Here is a 21,860-nt window from a genome sequence, read left to right on the forward strand (position 1 = left end):
TAAATATTTAAATCAAAATATCTCTTTAGTCTTCAGCATCTATCAAATGTTACTGTCTTCAGATTTCAGAGGGGACAGTTTGGAACAATGAGATAAAAAGTAATTTGGTGCAAAGTTATAAATGTGGGAGCAATAATATACCTCTGTCAAAGTGCTAGCAGATCCAGAAAACAGAGTCTGCATGTGGTATATGGTGGGAATTGTCTCCTTAAAAATCTCAATAAGAAGTCAATGTAGGAGTGATTGGAATTTAATAGTGAACTTAAATGTATTCATATACACACATTCAGTGATGAACATCTGACACATATCTCATGTTTTAATGGGAGTTTTTACTTCAATAAACAATAAAAAAGTCACTGAGATGTTCCTTCAGGTCATAAATTTTCCAATTTTTAATTAACTTTACTTTTACTTCTTTTTGGAGGTAGGAGAGAGGGATCATAAAATTAGAGATTCACAAGTAAAAAGAAAAAGAAGTCAGATTTTCTAAGATTGGATGAAGGATAAAATTGGAAAAGGAGAAGGGATAACACTGGAAAATGTGGGCAATGAAGGTAATAATGAGTGGAAGTGTGAAGAAAGGAGGAGGAGGAAGATACGTGAAATGTGGAGAAACAGGAGTTTGCATGCTAATAAGCCAGTGTTGTTGTGACATCAGTGACCATGGTTGAGATGGGATGTTCCCTACATAAATTGTGAAGATAAAAATTTAATGTACAAGACATTCTGTGAGTGCAGTTATAGGTAATGTTTTTATAAGAAAATCATTCATATTTAGGTAGAAATGATGGGTCTGATCTGGGAAGACAAGAAATGCTTTGTTAACTAACAACAAGCTCAACAATTGAAATGGAGAAAAAGAAAGCAAGGCTGTGGACATGATTTAGAGACAACTGTAAGCAAGCAAAAGTTTTGAATGTTTTTTTATTTTTAATTTCCCTACACAGATGCTGATCTTCTCATTGCCTTCTCCACTGGAGTGTGATTGTGAGATTGGATTGAGGCGTACAGCAGCACATATGGCACCCTTAAACTCCAGCAATACCTTTCCTCTCCATGTTCTATCTCACAGGTATCCCAGGCTATGAGGAATATCACCACTGGATTTCCATCCCATTCTGTGTCCTCTACTTTGTTGGAATCATGGGCAACTGCACCATCCTGCATATTGTCCGGACAGATTCCAGACTCCATGAGCCCATGTACTACTTCCTGGCCATGCTTTCCCTCACGGACATGGGCATGTCCATGCCCACATGATCACACTCTTCAGGTGCTGTGGTCCATTTCCAGGGAGATCCAGTTCAATATTTGTGTGGTCCAAATGTTTTTCATTCACACTTTCTCCTTCACTGAATCATGTGTACTCTTGGCCATGGCCCTTGACAGGTATGTGGCCATCTGCAACCCCCTAAGATATGCTACCATTCTCACTCCAAGACTTATCATCAAAATTGGAATTGCATCCCTGCTCAGGAGTGCCATTGCTATGATTCCACTTCTGCCCGGCTGGCTTTCTTTCCCTTCTGCGCTCCATGTCCTTTCTCATTCTTACTGTCTGCACCAGGACATGATCCGCCTTGCCTGTGCTGATGTGAAGTTTAATGTTATATATGGATTGGTTCTGATCACTGTGCTGTGGGGCATGGATTCGCTGGGCATTTTTGTGTCTTATGTGTTCATTCTTCACTCAGTATTAAAAATATCATCTAGGGAGGGAAGGCTTAAGGCCTTAACACATGTGGATCCCACATCTGTGCTGTGCTCATCCTGTATGTGCCTATGATTGGACTATCTATCGTCCATCGTTTTGCCAAACACTCCTCCACTTCCACATCTTCATGGCTCATATTTACTTATTAATTCCGCCTGTGCTTAACCCAATTATCTACAGTGTGAAGACTAAGCAGATCCGTCAAGGAATCTCAACCTGTTTCTCCCAAGAAAATCGGTTCTAGTATGATGTAGTCATGTCCTCAAGATAATGATGGCACATGTCTTAGTGATGTAATTACATAACAATTTGTCTGATATAGGTGTGTGTGGGGCACCAGTGTTACTAACGGGAGAGTTCTGAAGAACCATTAATAGAGCAAGGGAAGCATCATGAAAGGGTCCTAAGGAAAGAGCTGGTGTCCACTGGAACTAAAGGGATGGACTTAACATGTCTCTCATAAATATGCTTTAACTATAAATGTTACTATAGAGTGTGTTGGGAATAATTTACCTCCTTTTTCTCTCATTTCTTATATCAACTCTTATTCAAGGTCACCTCTCCATGAAGTTTTCCTGAATATACTGAATCCACATTTCCTGGTTTTTAATTTTGAATATTTTTCAGGGCATTTTATATTGTAATCCTTATTATATAAATGTGTTTTTAATCTGTTTTTTCTCTATTTTCATGAAGATAGAAAAAATTTATCTTAATTTAAAATCATTTTTGTACCCAAATCACAAGATATAAATCCTCATGTTGCACGAGGGTCATCTTTCAATGTTTATGTATTTTATGCCCTTTTGAGATTTGTTTTTCTCAGGGATACAAAGTGGCAACCTCTTTATTCATTTATTTTTACTTAATTTTTAGAAACAATATTAATTTTGTAGAAAGCTGGCCCATAGGATAAAAAGCCCTCAGTATTTTTTATATAAAAAACAGCAATTGAAATCTATTGGTTTTAAAAAATCTGGATAATAATTTAGGATCTAATAGTTTCTAAATGTAAAATGATGTAATTCTGAATTATACCTACTTATAAAGTTCTTGGTAGCAGGAAAATGAAAATATAGGTTTTTAAATTTTAATCTAGAATGCTTTTACAAACCTATCTTTTCTATTACTCTGAAATTATCTAATGTGACAAAGCATAGACTTATATGAACCTACCCAATTTAATTTGTTTAGCTTGTATATTTACAGATGAAGACAAAAATAACTGAAAGTGAAAAAAAGAAGTTTGTAAGTAAACATGTGTTACAGCTCCCAATATTGTTTTGTTCTTAATAATATGTAATGTATTTTCACATATCTTAAGCCAGTTACATAGGACTTATTCTTCAACCAGTGTCTGTCCAATTCTATACTATAGTTATAAAAGGGAATCAATAGTTATTGAATAAATAATGTTTTAAAATAGTTTGTTACAGAACAAATAAATGATTAAGAAATTATTCAATCATTGTTAAAAAATAGTTTGGTACAGCAATAAATCTTTGTGGCAAACATAGGCCTGTCAAGAGTTACATTTTGTAAAATAAAAGAGATATTAGTAGCTAAAAAATAAGATTTCAAATTTCAGGCACATGGAGTACATTCTACAATTTCCAAGACTGTGGCAGTAGTCTCCTCTTGCATGGACTCTGGATGTGATGTTTACACAAGGTGAAGACTGTTTTCAAATTATTTCTGGTGTCTGGATTTAATACAGCTATATGTGTGCCCCTACATAATTATGCTATTTCTTATCGTGATTTCTAATTTTCCAACTCCTGCAGACATTATTAGCACTGACCCAAATAATAACTAAAAAAAATCCTGATGTATAAACAAGAAATTAGATCATGTTCTTGGTATCATATGAAAAAAAAGCAAAAATGATAGTGTTAAGGAAAGATGTGAAGACAATGTGAATATTGCCACGAGGGTCCACATAGCCCTCATCCCCTGTATTCCCATAAGTCAATATCCTGCCACAGTCTAGATGGTGAGGAGAGGATCTTACAAATGCCATAAATTGAAGTGGTGGCACCTACAGGGTTACAGCCATTGTCCAATCTGTGTTCTAGAGACTTACATCTCGAGGAACAAAAAAAGACTTATTAACTCATCCTTGCTGTGAACTGGAAAGGTGTCTCATGGCAAGAGGAGCTATTCTACCGAGTACGTGAGGCCTGGGAAATAAAAGTGGGAGGAAATAGGAAATAGCAAGGGGGATATTTGAGGCAAAGAAGGGAATACAAACCCCCAAAGTGTGGGAAGGGAACAGGAGCCTGGGCCAAGAAGGCAGAGGTTCTCATTCTATCTCAGGGCATAATCTCCTCCAGAACAGCGTTATTGTTCATGTCCATTTCCATAGCATTCAAATCAGATCAGAATATCCATGCAGGTTAGCCTTGGTGACCCAGACTGTGACAGTAAGAGGTTTCCTTTCTGTGCATGGGTGTGATGCTTACACAAGGTGAAGACTTTTCAAATAACCAGAAGAATTTTATACTATGGTTGTGATTACATGAGATAATCTTCAAGGTCCATTTCAGTACCCAGTTGCAGTAATTTTTATGTGACATTAATTGCAGGTCAAATCTCTAAACCTCACTTCATAAGTCCTTTTGATTTTTGAGCTAATAAACTAATTCAGTCTCCACTGTGGATAGGTGGAAAATATTCCAAAGTCATGAAAGCATTTGAAATTATAGAATCAGAATCAAAAGAATTTGGAAGTATCAACATTCCTGTACTACAATGTATAGGGTTTTAGAATAATAGATGGATGAAAAGGTGGAACAAATGAATATATGTGACTTAATGAATATCTATAGTGGTAAATTGGAACGTTAATATGGTTGCTCAGATTCCATTCTTAGTGAAATCCCAGAAATCTCATTTCTTTTCTAGGTCTTTTCTAGGTCTAGATTTCCCATTCTATCCAGGAATCTGTATATTTTCCCCCAAATCAGAGTTATTAATATAATGAAAAATATGTAATTAAGGTATTCATAATTTAAGGATGTCTTAAGTTACACAAAAGATTATGAAAAACTTCATGTTTTTGTCTATACTAATTCTTAACTGGGTAAAAGGGAGGTGAAACTTTTATGATTCATTTCCCTCTCCTCAACCTACATGCTTCGTTTTTCTGTTATATGTCCCCTCATTGTTCTCACTACGGGAGCGTACTTCATACTGTCATTATTCCTCCAATAATATGTCAAAATATTGTTGTTATTGATGTTATTACTGTCCTCCTACCAATCTATACTATCATCATCACCATTATTTTGTGGTCACCTCAGTATTTATTCAAATATCACCTTTAATCCTTAGCACAATCCTCTGGAAATACTATTATCATCAGATTTCAGTGGGGCCAACTTTGGAATAGAGAGTGAAAAGTCATTTGTTCAAAATTAATATATAAGCAAGTGTTGAACTGTATACCAGAAGATTATATCAGAATGTAACTGTTTAAATATTAGCAGAACCAAGAAACAGTGTATAAACTTGTTCCCAGGTAAAAACATGGTGGGCAATTGTCTCATTATATGCTCAGTAAGACATCATGGAGGTGACTGGAGTTTCTTCAGATGGGCCTCCAGTCAGATTAAGCTTCATGTTTACTGCTTCTTGGTAGTGAGAGACGCCATAAAAGAGAGAAATCATCTGAAATGTAAGCTATGAGATGAAAAGAAGTAGGACTGCTAAATTGAATTATGGCTGAGAAATTGGAAAATAATCCACAAGAAATATGAGATAATATTGGACAATCTGGGCATTGGATATATATTGAGTGTAAGTGTGTAAAAACAAGGAAAGGCAGATAAGCCCAGCTTGGGGAACCAGAAATATGTGTGTCATAATAAATCAGATAGAAGAAGGGAAAAGGTAGGGCCATAAGTACTGATTTGTGCAATAGGTTGGTAGAATTTAATAGCTATGTGATCATTCTGGAAGACTAAACTTAGCTCTGTAATTGACATGTTTGATTTCTTGATTATAGGTTTTCTATTTTAAAGAAATTGGTATTGTTAAGCATCCCTGGCAAATATCAATTGCATTCAAGTTTTATCGGCATGGAATTGGATGAGACTGTGGTGGATTTGAGTATACTAAGGGACAAAGCAGCCTTTACAAGACAGCAAGATAATTAATTTAGTAATGTTCAGTAGCAAGTAATCTGTCTTACAGTCTGTAAAATCACAAACAGCATTTTGGTGAGGATGGTGTTTACAAGTGATAAAAAAAAAGTGGAATTTTAAGAGGTTTTATTTTTTTTTTTACTTCAGAGAATTTCATTACAATAAAAGAGTACTGGTTAAGTTAAGGAATATATTTGTGCTCACATTTGATCAGAGTAGAACAGATTTAGTGCAAGGTCAGATCCCAATAGGCTTTTATTGAGCATTTTATGTATTTTGTTATTAGTGTTCACTACTACTTTTTCTTTTCTGAGTTAGGAGTTCTCTCAATCCCTCTCCAAGACCTATCTATGTGTCATTTTCCACTTGTGTTATTGAGGAAAGAAAATTAAATGAAAATTAAGAACATTTCATTAAATGAAAATTTAGAACAAAGAAAAAATTAATTGACAAGTGCTGAAAACACAATAGAAAGGAAGGAAGTTACTACACATTTAAATCAGTCAATTATATTTCTTGGGTTGTAGAGACGATTATAACAAGATCACTACTGCAAAATTAAATATTTTATAATGATTATTTCTTGAATTATCCTTCCTTGATATGCTTTTCTTTTAACCTGTATTTAACTCCTGGGAAAGTTGTTAAGCCCAAATTGATAGTAGTAATGACCATGAGTCACGAACAAACCACTTGCCAATTTTAGAACCAGAGATTAGTAAAAACACGAACAATATTTGCTTGAATAGTATAAAGATCACCTTGAAAGTTGTTTTCACTCTTACAGTATTTCATACTGAAAAGGCGTTTTTGTAAAATCACAGAGAGGTTATAAAAATGCAAATGTAGACCAGTAACCCGGACTGAGAATGTTCCTGAACATAAATGTAAAAGTTAAAAGCAGTCTTGAAAATGCTGTGTGGGTTCTGTTCTGGGGTGCTGTTTTTAGAAGAAGCGCCTTTGTATTTTGGTAAAATATTGATGGGTCTGCATCTGGAAACAGAAAGAATGTGCTGTAGCAAAGATGGTGGTATATTAATTAAATGACAACACTCAGCAACATAATGAAGAAAGGCAAAGCAAAATTGAATACATAGATTTAGACCAATTACAAAAAGGCACTGAAGTTTTGTTCTGTTTTGTTTTTTCATTTCCTGATACAGATGTTGACCTTCTCATTGCCTTCCCCACTGGAGTGTGATTGTGAGATTAGATTGAGGCTTAACACTAAGCACTATGGCATTCTTAAACTCCAGCAATACCTGGTCGTCCACATTTTATCTCACAGGTATCCCAGGCTATGAGGAATATCACCACTGGATTTCCATCCCATTCTGTCTCCTTTGTCTTATTGGAGTAATGGGCAACTGCACCATCTTGCATATTGTCCGGACAGATTCCAGACTCCACGAGCCCATGTACTACTTCCTGGCCATGCTTTCCCTCACAGACATGTGCATGTCCATACCCACAATGATCACACTCTTCAGGGTGTTGTGGTCCATTTCCAGGGAGATCAATTTCAGTGCCTGTGTGGTTCAAATGTTTTTCATTCACACCTTCTCCTTCACTGAATCATCAGTGCTCTTGGCTATGGCTGTTGACAGGTATGTGGCCATCTGCCACCCTCTAAGATATGCTACCATTCTCACTCCAAGACTTATCATTAAAATTGGAATTGCAGCCTTCTTAGAAGTGCCTTTCCTGTCATTCCACCTCTAATCAGGCTGGCCTTATTACCCTACTGCCGCTCCCACCTTCTTTCTCAGTCTTACTGTCTGCACCAGGACATGATGCGCTTGCCTGTGCTGATGTGAAGTTTAATGTTATATTTGGGTTGTTTCTGATGACTGCACTGTGGGGTGTGGACTCTCTAGGTATTTTTGTGTCTTATGTGTTCATTCTTCACTCAGTATTAAAAATATCATCTAGGGAGGGAAGGCTTAAGGCCCTCAGCACATGTGCATCCCACATCTGTGCTGTGCTCATTCTGTATGTGCCCATGATTGGATTATCTATTGTCCATCGTTATTTCAAACACTCTTCCCCCCTTATCCATATCTTCATGGCTAATATCTACTTATTAGTCCCACCTGTGCTCAACCCAATCATCTACAGTGTGAAGACCAAGCAGATTCGCCAAGGAATCCTCCACATGCTTCCCAAAAAAATCAATTCCAATGTGACATAGCCATGTTTCAAGTTAATGTTGGCATCATTCTTTGTGATGTAAATACATAGGAATTTGAAGTTGGTATGTTGGCAGCAGTGTCACCAACAATAGATGCTTAAGGAGCAGAGACAGAGTCTAATAGCATTGTGAAAGTGTTCAAGGGAAAGATGTTGACCAGTAATTATATAGCTTGAGTTAACATGTGCCTCATAATCTTTTTTAAATATGAATATGTTAGTGTGGGGTATGTTAAAATAATTTCCATCTATTCTCATTTCTAATCCCAGTCTTTATTCAATGCTACTTATCCACGAAGTTCCTTGACTATATTGCATATTATAGTTCCCATTTCCAAAAATCTTAGTAATAAGTTCTATTTTCTAAGATCTTTTTATAGCTACTTTGGTAGCTATAAATCAGCACTTTGCCTAATATAAAGAGACACCCAGTAATTCTTAAATGTATAAATTATAAAGAAATGGATACTTTTGAATAAAGAATAACTAGTTTAGAGATTTCAAAGAAGAAAAACTTGGAGGAAGATACCCACCTGTCAATGAGTCTACATTTCAAATGATGAAAGAGATCTGACTAAAATAAAACATATGAATTCACATTTCAGCATGTGTTGTACAACCAGATTTTCCATGAACCAATGTTTTCAGTCTGATTTTGATTTAAATGTCTTTTCCTTACCTCTTTATCCTATTTCTTAGAACCATCTCTAGCTCCAATAATCCATGTCCTTCAACACATTCACCTTTACCAAAGGAATAACAATCAAAAGTTAGTCAAGATACATGAATATCAAAAGTAGATAAAACTTTTGGTTTGAAGCATAAGCAAAATGAAATTGAGAGGAATAAGGATAATTTTGAGAGTGTGAGCATTGACATCTACTATTCTTTTGTAGGTAGCATTTATTTACAAACAAGCACCTTTAAAGTAAGAAAATGAAATACAACATGCTGTCTAATTTGTAGATATGGAACATTCCTTTTATACTATGTGCATTCCAAAAAAATAAAAGATATTAGCTTTTTTTTTTTGCTCACAGAACTGCATTTTATTTATCACAACCTAGAATATAATTTTACATTCTGCTGAAAATATTTTAAGTGGAAGCTACTTAGAAACCCAATTTATTAACAGTTATATTCATAATATGCATGTAGTAAAACATGTAGAAAACACATTTTCTCAAAATGAAGATAATTCTTCACTATAAAATATAGTTGGTGGGAACCATAATAAAGACTGTTAAACATTTCTTGTTCTTAAAATAAAGAAGCTCTAATGTTCCTGCCTAGAATCTCAATATGACTGCAGATCTATTTCTCATTTGTATATGGACTTATAAGTTAACTGATACTTTTACTTATATTATCTTGTGTGATCAAGTTGTGTATGTATAGACACAAATATCTCCTCCAGATATTGACACTATACACTCTAGAGAGTCCCTATAGCCCTTAACCCTGTATTCCCATAAGACAATATCCTGCCACATTCTGGATGGTTAAGGGAGGATCTTGCAAATGCCATAAATTGAAGTGGTGGCATCTATAGGTTACAGCCATTGTCCAACCTCTGTCCTGGGATTTACATCTCGAGGGAATAAAGAAGACTTATTAACTCATCCTTGCTGAGAACTGGAAAGGTGTCTCATGGCAAGAGGAGCTATTCTACCAAGTACGTGAGACCTGGGAAAATAAAAGTGGGAGGAAATAGGAAATAGCCAGGGGATGTTTGAGGCAAAACAAGGGAATACAAACCCCAGAGTGTGGGAAGGGAATAGGAGCCTGAGTCAAGAAGGCAGAGGTTTTCAGCCCATCACAGGACATAATCACCTCCAGAACAACCTTTATTGTTCGTGTTCATTTCCGTAGTATTCAAGTCAGATCAGAATTTTCTTGCAGGCTAGCGTAGGTGAACTGTCATAGTAAGTAGTCTCTCTGTGTGTGGTATGATGCTTACAAGATGAAGACTGTTTTCAAATAAACCTATAATCAGGTTTTGATTAGATCAATAACCGTCAAAGTCACTCTCAGTACCAAATTGCAATAGTTTTTGTGTGACATTAATTATGACTTGGATGCCTAAACTCCACTTTATAAGTCCTTTTGATTTTTATGTTTATAAACTAGCTCTTAACTCCATTCTCCTCTGGGAATTGGTGGAAGTTACCATAAAAACTAGGAAAGGATCAGAAGCATTGAGATTAGGATTGCCCCAAATTTCTGGACTAAAATGGATGGGATGGTGCAATAACAGGCATACCACATGGGGCATAGTTAATATATATAGTGTAAACTCAGAATGCTAATAGGGTTTCTTAGATTCCTATCTTAATGAAATCTCAGAAATTTCCTTTTCTTGATCAGATTTCCCAATTGCTCCAGGAATCTGCACTTTCCCTCTCCCAAGTCCAAAATTGGAATTAAAATATTTATAACATAGATAATGTCACTATAATTCATATTTCTGGCTGAATGGAAACTTCTCTGATGAAAGTGATGGAGTGACTTTCAGTTCCTCAGCCTGCCTTGGTTGCTTTTGGACATGTTAATTTATAGTGTTGTCCTTTATGGGATGATATTATAGACTCTTTCCATATTCTCCTCCTACTCTTCATCCTTCAAAGAATATTATTGCTTTTTCAAAATCAACAAGCAACTATAAACCAGAGACACACTACAGGGAGGGGGAGGAGAGGAAGGATTAGGATCAAATAAGAAGGGTGGAATTGTATGGGGACTATAACCAAAATGAAAATGCATACATTGTGCAAAAATGAAAAATGATGTAAGAATTATATAGAAAAATATATTAAACATTAAAAAAGAATTATTGTTGCTTTTTGTTGTAATTATTGTCAGGTAAGTCTTCAGCATCATCATCATTATGCCATGGACACTATAAGAAAGACCTATGCTACTATTCTTCCTACAATATGCCTTTAATCCATAGCAAAATCTTGTCAAATTGTGAGTATCTTTGGTTTACATAGAGGAGGCACTTTGAAATGGCACAAAATTTCATCTTTTCTAAAATTAAACACAAAGAAGTGTTGGGTTCCCTGGTGGCCTAAGGTTTAAGTCTCAGTGCTACCACTGAGACTGCCCTCTGTGGCAGCCTGAGTTAGGGAGTAACCCACATGGCACAGCCGACCTCTCCTGATTCTCCAGTGCTCCCTCAGCAGTGTACTTTAGTCAATCTGCCTGTTCTGCTCCCCATTCTGTCCCTGGTGAATCCTCTCACCCCCACACCTCTGGCCTGTATCCCAGATTTTGTATGCATAAATAAATCTTTGAAAAAAACCAAAGGCTCAAACTGTCCACCTAATGGATCTGACTCTTTTAGCACCACACATAAATTTATTCATATGTTCTTCCGATAACCTAGCTCCATCACCTGCACACTATGTTGTAAAGATTGAAGTACATATCTCTGTAGTCCAGGTTGCACAAATGTGAACAGAATTTAATTATAATATGATCTCAGAATGATTGAATTTAACTCTGGAATTTAGTTGTCTACTTTTTTTTATTATGGGGCTTTTATTTCCTAGAAAATTGGCATTATTAAATATCCATTGCATTCAGGATTTGTCTGCATAAAAAGATGAGATTATGTGAGATTTGAGTGACCCAAAGGGTGCGATAGACTTTACAAGACAAAAAGTATGTCAAATTATTAATTTATCATGGAAGTTAATCTATGTCAATGCTTATAAATTCTCAAAACAGTGCTTTGGTGTATGGATGCTTGCAAGTGACGAAAAAGTGAAATTTTGAGATGTCATTCATCTTTCTTCCTTCAGAAATTTTACATTACCAGCAAAGAAGTACTGGACTAAGTTAGGCAAATTATTTTGTTTGCATTTGGTCTGAGTAGATCAAATTTATTGTTAAGGTTATGCTAATAAGTTTACTAAGCATCATATTTTTGCAATTATTTTCTTTGTGTCATGAATTTATCCTTTGACTTTTCACAAGCCCGAGCTAGCCTTTTGCATTTTTGTTGGAAAGAAGCATTCTTTAAATGATTGATCACTTCTGAAACACAGTAGGAAGAAGTTTCTGAACAGCTTAAAATCAGGGTTAATCAATTCTACATTGTTTAAATTGTATAGATTAGTGTAATAAGAATATACTTGAAAATACATTTTATCATTATTTTAAGATTCACAAATTTTCCATTTAAAGTTATTTTAACCTGTATTTAGTTTTGGGAATGTTAAGACAAGACAAAATTAATATTAGATAGAGGACTATCTTTATAGAGGAGGCTTGTGTGTAAACTCATTGTAAAATGGAGTTATGTTAATAAGAATAAAGGCATGCTGACAAACAATTGCCTGAGTTCTATAAAGTGCTGGAAAGGAGTTCTAGCATTTTGAAAAAACTATCAAGCTTAGACAGAAAAAGCCATGTTGTGTTGATTACCGCAGAAATCAATAGGAGAATAAAGAGGCAACTAATTTAAGACTAGTGAACCCTGCCAAGAAAGTTATAAACTGAAAACTATCAACAAGAGGTGTGTGAACTCCATTAGTGTGTCGTAGAAGATATCACCCATATTTAGGGAATGGTGATTGAATTAAATCAGAAAAGCAGAAGGTAAGGTACTTGGGTTATTATGTGGATATATTATATAACTCACAACAGTCAAATAAGAAATGAAAAGCAGAAGTAAATATGGGAAAAGATTTGGGGTTATATAGGTAAACAATGACTATATACTTTCTTCCACAGATGCTGAACTTTCATCATTCCCATTTGGATTGTAATTGTGAGACTGGATTGAGGCTTAACACTAAGCACTATGGCACCCTTAAACTCCAGCAATGCCTTGTCCTCTACATTCTATCTCACAGGTATCCCAGGCTATGAGGAATATCACCACTGGATTTCCATCCACTCTGTTTCCTATGCTGTGTTGGAATCATGGGCAACTGCACCATCCTGCATATTGTCCGGACAGATTCCAGACTCCACGAGCCCATGTACTACTTCCTGGCCATGCTTTCCCTCACAGACATGTGCATGTCCACGCCCACAATGATCACACTCTTCAGGGTGTTATGGTCCATTTCCAGGGAGATCAATTTCAGCGCCTGTGTGGTCCAAATGTTTTTAATTCATGCCTTCTCCTTCACTGAGTCATCGGTGCTCGTGGCCATGGCTGTTGACAGGTATGTGGCCATCTGCCACCCTCTAAGATATGCTACCATTCTCACTCCAAGACTTATCATTAAAATTGGAATTGTAGCCGTGCTTAGGAGTTCCTGTCCCCTCATTCCACTTCTGATCCGGCTGGCCTTCATTCCTTTCTGTCGCTCCCACCTCCTTTCTCATTCTTACTGTCTGCACCAGGACATTATTCGCCTTGCCTGTGCTGACATCAAATTTAATGTAATATATGGGTTGACTGTGGTCATTATGCTGTGGGGTGTGGATGCTCTGGGCATTTTTGTGTCTTATGTGTTCATCCTTCATTCAGTGTTAAAAATGTCCTCCCGTGAAGGAAGGTTTAAGGCCCTCAGCACATGTGCATCCCACATCTGTGCTGTACTCATTCTGTATGTGCCCATGATTGGACTATCCATTATCCACCGTTTTGCCAAGCACTCGACCCCTCTCATCCACATCTTCATGGCTAATATCTACTTATTAGTCCCACCTGTACTCAACCCAATTATCTACAGTGTGAAGACCAAGCAGATCCGTCAAGGAATCCTCAACCTGTTCCTCCCCCAAAAATCAGTTCTAGCTTGACTTAGCCATGTCCTCAAGATAATGATGGCATCAGTCTTAATGCAAATACATAAGCAATTTTCTGATGTAGGTCTGTTGGCAGCTGTGTTACCAGCAATAGAATACTTAAGAAGAAATAGACCCAGAGAGCATCACGAAAGGGTCTAAGGAGGGAATTGGTGTCCACTGAACTATAGAGGCTGACTTAACCTGTGCCTCATAATTCTGCTTTAACTATGAGTGTGTTTCTGCAGAGTGCATTGGAAATAATTTCCATCTGTTCTCTGCCATTGCTAATCCTAAGCCTTATTCAAGGTCACTTTTCCATGAAGTTTTCTTTGAATATGCAGAACCCATATTTCTTTGCTTCTTGATTTTTCTATATTTGTCAGGGAATCTTATATTATCTTCCTCATATTATAAATGTATTTGTAATTTTATTTTTTTTTTTAATGTCAGAGAAGTTCCTACCCTGGTATAAATAAGATCATATTACAGCTCAGATAGAAGTCTCAAGTTCTCATGGTGCATCAATATCATCTTCTAAATGGAAATTTTTCTGTCCATTCTGAGGAGATTTGATTTTCTTAGTAATAATAGTTAACCTCCATATTTTATTTTATTTGATTTTTAGAAATAATTTTAATCTCATATAAAGTTGAGATTCAGTAATTTTTTAAAATCCCACATATTGTCATGTGAAGACAATGATTGTAATTAATTGCTTTAAGTGTATATACATAATAATTTAAGGTAAACTATATAAATATAAAATGTTTAATCTTATAATAGTTCCTTGTAATTTGCTAATAGCAGAAATCATAACAGATTTCTCTGAATTTTCATGTGGAATTCCTTTCTATATACAAAACTTCTTAAAAGCATGAACATTTAATTGAATAGTTTTAGTTCATGTGTCTTCATTTGAATGTAAAAATAAATGAAGGGCAAGCAGAAGACTTTAAATATGACTTTTATGTACCAATATTTTATTATTTTTAGTAACGAATATGTTTTTACATATCTTATTCTAGCTGCCATTGGAATCATGCATCAAAAAGCTTTTACCTGTTTGTAGCAGCACTGTGCTTAGTGGAAAAAAGACACTAAATAATTTTGAATGTATAATGTTAATGACATGAGTCAATCATTGAATAAAGAATGAATACTTTGCATATTAAGAGTATGGGGGAGAGTACTAAATCAGTCATGAATCTACATTTATATAATAAAAGACTCTTCCTATTTTATAAAGTTAGGATTTCAAATTTTAGGACAAGGAATGTATTTGAATGTGCAATGAAATTACATCTGTTCTCACCCCTCTTACTTATTTTTGATTCAATGCTTAGTTACCCCTCTACTTCAGAGTATTCTTCTTGATCAAAGGATAATCAACTACCAGTAATGCAAGATCTATAACCATGAAAATTACAGATACTCTTGGTGTAATAAAGAATGTAAAATTGATGGGGAAAAGGAAATATAAAATTACTAATGGCTGTGCATTTTATAAGTGGTATTTAACTATGTTCAATCATCTTTAAAATAGGCACTTAAAATATAAACTATATTTTTATTTTTCCTAATGCTGTGCTCCAAAAAATGAAGTTTTGACAATTTCTTTATTCTCAGAAATATATTTACACTTTCACATACTAGATTTTCAATTTCATTTACCATACATAGCTCAACTTCTGGCTTGCAAATTATTATCAATTATACAAGGTCTTGAAATTCATTGTTAAAATTATATTCATAAAATATTTTTAACCAAAACATTTAGAAGACATTCTCAAAATGAAGTTAATTCTTCCCTATAGAATATGGTTGCTGAGTAACTGAATATGTGAATGAATGCATAGCAATTATTTTTTAGAAATTGAGAATGACAGTATTATGTTTTGGGGAATCTTAATGAAGCCTGATAAGGACCTAATGCTCCTTAGAAAGAAGCTCTCTTGTCCTTCCTATGATTACAATATGATTAAAAACATCTATTTCGTTAGAACATAGATGTATAAATTGATCAGTTCTGAAACACAAAACTGAGAAGTTTCTGTTACCTTAAAATCACAGTGGGACAATTGCATTGCATAAAGTTTAAGTCAATTATCATAATAACATTGGATTATTTTATTATATTACTACATATTTTACTGAAGTATCGCTGCATTATAGCATTATGTAAGTTGCAGGTGTTCATCATTAAGAATCACTATGAAGAGATACACTATTAAGTTCACACTAAAAGTCAAAATCTGTCTTTCACATCTAATTTTTCCTCATATACACACCCTTCCTTTCTCCTATCTCTCCTGGTAACCACTGAATTGGTCTTATAGTCAAAAAATTATTTTTATTTTCCTAAGTTTATTTATTTGTTTCTCTACCACCTATGAGTGAAATCATAAGGTGTTTGTCTTTTTCCATTTGACTTGTTTCACTAAGCACAATACCCTTTAGTTTCCTTCATGTTACTGCAAATGACAGGAGTCCATCTTTATAGCTGAATCCTATTATATTACACATACACACACACACACACACACAAACTTCTTGATTTTGTGTATTTCTCTGGGAATCTTATGTTGCCTTCCTCATTATAGAAATGGCTTGTAGTCCTTATTCTATATTTATAAAGATGGAAAAGTCTTAATAAAAGAACAAGTGGTCAGTTCTCATGGTGCATCAACATCATCTTTTAAACACTTGTAGACTTTCTGCCCTTTTTTTAAAGATTTATTTATTTATACAAGAACCAGGGTACAGGCCAGAATCACAGGAGGGTGAGAGGATTCACCAGAAACAAAGTGGGGAACAGAACAGGCAGACTGACTGAAACACACTGCTGAGGGGAGCAGTGGGCAAGACAGGAGAGGTCTCTACACCATGTGGGTTTCTCCTTGGCCGGCAGGAATCAAACCCACGCTGCAGAGGCTGCGGAAAGCTTCACAGTGCGGGGCTCAACCACCTGCACCACCAGGAAAGACCCCTTTCTGCTCTTTTTGAGATTTAGTTTCCTCAGGAAAAAAAGCAATTTCCATGTTTTTTCTTTTGCTTAATTTATAGAAATAATTTTAATCTTACAGAAAGTTGAAACTCAGTAAATTTTAAAGCCCCCAGACACTTTCAAATGAAGCCAGTGAGGATAATACATTGGCTTAAATTTATCTTTCTGATACTTTAAAGTGCACTTTATTTAAATTTAAAAGTTGCTTTTGCACAAAGTACCAGCGAAACCTGTGCATGAAGCCATCCTGTACATTCCAGGGCAGATACCCTCTCACTGAAAGCAACCCCACAACTCAGGAGAACCACCCAGTCAATGCTCAGAGTTATGAAAAACAATAAAGTCATTGTTATTTCAAAACAGAGACTCAGAAACTGTGTGTCACATGCTTCTCTACAACATTCAAGTTAAAAATGAAAGTTAAATTTCTAAGTGCTTGAAAGAAATCGATCAAAAAATATTTTCTCATTATACCTGAAAACAATCTAAAACCCAAATTTCAGTGCCCATGAATAAAGTGCTATTGGAACACACTCAAGAAATTAAAAATCAAAGGAATGTGAATTGTAACTACCTATAAGTCTGTGGTAGCAGACAAATAATATATGTCTCTTAATTTCTGTATAAAACTCTTTTCAATTTACAAAACTATGTTTTAGTGTAGAATGCATTGTTATATAAAAAAACTGGCAAATTGAAAAATTTTCTTAATTCACATATCTATATTTGTTCAAATAGAAAAAATAAAATAAGGGTAAAGAGTATGATTCTTAGTTCCCAATAAGTAATATGTACACGTATGTTTTTCTTGCACCCTCGTATCTGTGCCTCAAGCCGTTGTTACTGCTTATTAACCAAGTGGTACATGTTTTCTGTTGGAGAAAAGGGATTGCGTTGCAAGTGTTACGATGTTTTCTAGTTCATAAATATACCATAGGTACTATAGGAAGCAGTTAGCAAAAATGCTTGGCACAGGGAGAGCTAAACTAGGAATACTGAATGTACTCATGCGAAAGAGCCAAATGAATCCAATGAACATAATTCTGACCATTTGCGATCATATTCTTTTTTTTTTTTTTTTTGGAATTTCCCTGACACAATTCTATCACCATTAAAGGAGCATATGAAGGGACTTAGCAGATTGGTCCAGGTCTAACAATATCAGTATGGAACATTTATATTCCTTGTCTATAGTCATTTCAACTCAGGTAGAATAATGTCAGGCAACCCAGTAAAGAAGCTCATGCTCCCCTGCTGTCAAGTTCCTAGAGTGGTCTGCCTTTTGTCCTTCCCAAATTATAGGTATTCAAAATACCCTTGAATTTACGACAAAGCTTGTAAGCCCACCTTGCTAATAAGAAATTCTTATTTGTTTGTTTACTGAATCTAACCAAAAGTAAATTTTTATTGTGCATAACCAAAAAGATCTTGATTACACTAAAGTACTAACTCATATATGAAATAGATATTTTCTGTAAGCTAAGGGAATGTTTTTTGAAAGGAAATGAAAGGGAAGGAAAGGAAAGGAAAAGAAGAATTTTAATGATTAATTCTTTGAATTTGTTACATAAAATCCATTAGTATTTATTTAAGTCATGCATCTATTCAAAACATTGTTTATTAAATTATTTATACATTCTGAATCCTGTGATGTTCTGATTAGGTTGGGTGAGAACTAATGCTTGACCTCATAATAAAGTTTACATTTTTGTCCCATTCATAAAAAATTGGCATAGTTCATTGTCAAAGGAATTTTAATTTCCTATGCCATTGTAGAGACATTCCACTGATTATTTCCTTGCCATGCTGTCATACTCCTTCATGGGGCCTGACCAGTTACCTGCTAGCTTCTTGTTTACCTGATGAGAGGAAGAGCGGACATAAGAAAATATGAATATTTTAAGATGTACCCAGAGGTTAAATGTTCTGGGGATTGCCAGCCCAGATTGATTTAGACTTGACATTTAAGACTGGTCCTCCATCCTGGCCTCCCCACTCCTTGTTGCTTCATAACCGCCATATCATTTTGGTTGGTTACAGAGCCCTAGTACTCGCACCCTTATCTCCTTTGTCTTCACTCCATAAACAATGGGGTTCATGGTAGGTGGCACCAGTAAGTAGAGGTTTGCCAGGAGGATAAGGGTGTGCCTGGGCACTTGCTTTCCAAAGCGATGGGTAAAGAAGGAAAAGAAGGCCAGTGTGTAGAATATCAAGATGACACAAATATGAGGCCCACAGTTCCAAAGGCCTTTCTCCGGCCTCTTTAGAAGGTAGTTGGAAGACTGTTCTCAGGATTAGCCAGTAGGACAGGGAGATGAGGACAAAGTCCAGCCCTGTGGTGAGGAAGGCAGCGGTGAGTCCATAAATGCTATTAGGGGCAATGCTATTACAGGCCAACTTGGCTATGGCCATGTTCTCACAGTAGGTATGATGGATGATGGTGCTCCTGCAGAAGTGCAGGCGAAGAATGAGGAGGACTCCAGGGGTGACTACAATCACACTTCGGGCCACCAGAGTCAGTCCCACCTTGCTAATCAAAGAGCCTGTAAGTAGGGTTGTATAATGGAGAGGTGCACAGATGGCCACATAGCGATCGAAAGCCATGGCCAGCAGAACTGCCGATTCAGAGAGGAACAGAGCGTGGACAAAAAACATCTGTGTGAGACAGGCAGGAAATGATGACAAAGAAGGACCCTGCCAGAAGATGAGAAGCATTTTGGGCACTGTGACAGTACAAAGAATGACATCATTGAGTGCCAACATGGCCAGGAAGAGATACATGGGCTCATGGAGGCTTCTGTCCCAAGCTACCACAGCCAAAACCAACCCATTGCCTATTACAGCCAAAAGATACATGAAGCCGAAAGGGATTGAGATCCAGATTTGCACGTCTTCTAATCCTGGGACTCCAGTTAGCAGAAAGGCAGTGAAGTGAGTGGATGTAGAATTGGATGTTGTTACAGAGAGGTGGCCAAAGTCTGTTACATGAAAAACAGATAAAATAGCTACAATGAATAATAGTAGAAATGTATATTATTCCTTCATTCTAGTCAGTCCTAACCATGAATTTTGGCATGATGTAGTAGAAGAATAAATGGTTTAAGAAAAATTACCAAAGAGCTGAAGGATTATAGGCAAACCACTTCTCTTTTATGAAATACCTTGATCTCTGAAAAAAAGCTGAATCAGAAAAATTAAGAGTTGGATTTATATTTTTGTAATGCCAATTATTATAACACATAATTTTTGTATATGTCTTTTGAACTTTAATTATTTTATGTATTTTTTTTTACGTTTCTAACTTGATTATAAGCTTTCAAATTTAAAAAAAATGTAATTTTTCTCTGTTTTTATTTTCTCTGAGTAGAAGACTGGAGAAAATTAGAATTTTATCTTTGATATGCAAATTGAATGGGAGGGGAGGGATTAGGTGGTGGACTATAGTGGAAAAAGAATGAGCTTTGTTTCTAAAGGTGTGAGATATGTTCACTTGGCCTAATTTTTCTACAGTAAAGAAAACAGTTCCACTCAACTGCCTCTCATCTGAAACCTAGAAAAATTTTTGAATTAACATAAGATTTAACATATATGCAAAAGAAGTAATATTATTCTTACCCTATTAGTTACTACCTATCAAGAATCATGAAATGAAGTGAAAAAAGACTAATAAAAATTCAGAGTACAAAATATTTTCTCAGAATAAGAAGTCACTAAAGAATGTCAAGATCCATAGTTATTCAAAATCTGCCTCAATTGCTGAGCAGAACAACTATAAAAAAATTCCAAGTTTAGCATATAGTAAAGCAGCAGTGGTTCTTGATTTTAATATATATATAAAAATAACAGTAGCTTCTAAAAAATACCTCAAATATAAAATCACTATTTTCCATGGCTAGGAGACTTTATTCAATTAGTCAAGTTTGTAATCAAATGCAGTAGTCTTAGCAAAGTCACCTTGTATGTTTAGCGACACTTTCTGAGTGCAACTCTTAGGAAATTTCAGTTATGGGTAATAAATAAATGCTGTTTCATCTGAGAAAAATCTTCAAAATCTGCTATTTACACAGGCTCCACTTTTCATGAGGGGCTGTCACATCCTTATGTAGATGGAAAACTCCCCTTCAATTTCAAGAATGGTCCCTTGAGTTAATGGAAATTCACTTCAGATAATTTCAACCCTTAACAAGGAAATAGGGCATGTCAACACATCATTAACAAATATTGATCCTATTCTCCCTCACATTCATTCTCTCGCTCTCTCTCTCAAAATTCAGAAAAGGCAGCCATGCTTTAATGGTGCCTGTCACTACACCAGAAGGATCTTATACTTCCAAAACTGTAACAGGTATGTAAAACCAGTAAACTTCAATAAAAAATAAATAAATACATTTCTTTTGGAACAGAATTAAGGCACAGCATTTTCAAAAGCAACTAACACAATGAAGAGGAAACTAAATGAAATAACAATAATATTAAAAATAGCATAAAGTCAAATTCACAAAGTCCAAGTTTCTGAATCAAAAATCTCCAAATAAAAGCAACTAACATGTTTCCTTGGAAAAAAGATATCCAGAAAAGGAAAAATAATCATAAATTTTTATGACAAACTTTAATGAAAACTTGCAATGGATGTTAATTTTTTTGTCATTGAAAGTATGGAAGTGTAACCACCATATTACTTGCCTTTTTTTTTGTAAGATTTATTTATGCATACAAGAGTTAGGGCACAGGCCAGAGATGTGGGGTGTGAGAGGATTCACCAGAGACAGAGTGAGGAACAGAACAGGCAGACTGACTGAAACACACTGTTGAGGGTAGCAACAGGTGAGACAGGAGAGGTCTGCTGTGCCATGTGGTTTCTCCCTGGCCATCTGGGGATCGAACTCGTGCTGCAGAGGCTGCAGACTGCTTCATAGAGCGATACTAACCTCTTGTGTCACCAGGGAGGCCCTGTTACTAGCCGTTTAAGACTGATGCTTTTCATTTATGTGTCTGTCTCTCAGCAAGGTCTGACTTTGCTATACAGAAACTACACAGAATAAACCAGCATTTG

At 35.6% G+C, this 21,860-nt stretch overlaps 3 protein-coding genes and 1 pseudogene across 3 annotated transcripts; 3 read left to right on the forward strand and 1 right to left on the reverse strand.

Moving 5' to 3' along the window:
- The first annotated feature begins 1,022 nt into the window (after positions 1-1,022).
- Positions 1,023-1,961, forward strand: LOC119260135 (olfactory receptor 51L1-like; annotated as a pseudogene).
- Positions 1,962-7,098: 5,137 nt separating this feature from the next.
- LOC119260136 (olfactory receptor 51L1-like) lies at positions 7,099-8,053 on the forward strand. Its single transcript, XM_037529015.1, is given in 3 exon segments — positions 7,099-7,543; positions 7,546-7,659; positions 7,662-8,053. Coding segments are annotated over 3 exon segments (951 nt in total).
- A 4,809-nt stretch (positions 8,054-12,862) lies between these two features.
- Positions 12,863-13,815, forward strand: LOC119260137 (olfactory receptor 51G2-like). Its single transcript, XM_037529016.1, is given in 2 exon segments — positions 12,863-12,950; positions 12,953-13,815. Coding segments are annotated over 2 exon segments (951 nt in total).
- A 5,013-nt stretch (positions 13,816-18,828) lies between these two features.
- On the reverse strand, positions 18,829-19,663 carry LOC119260138 (olfactory receptor 52D1-like). The gene is given in 2 exon segments (XM_037529017.1): positions 18,829-19,063; positions 19,065-19,663. Coding segments are annotated over 2 exon segments (834 nt in total).
- Between the last annotated feature and the right edge of the window lie 2,197 nt (positions 19,664-21,860).

This window comes from Talpa occidentalis, unplaced genomic scaffold (genome assembly GCF_014898055.3).
Source record: "Talpa occidentalis isolate TD23 unplaced genomic scaffold, MPIMG_talOcc4v2.1 talOcc4.562, whole genome shotgun sequence".
Lineage (NCBI taxonomy): Eukaryota > Metazoa > Chordata > Mammalia > Eulipotyphla > Talpidae > Talpa > Talpa occidentalis.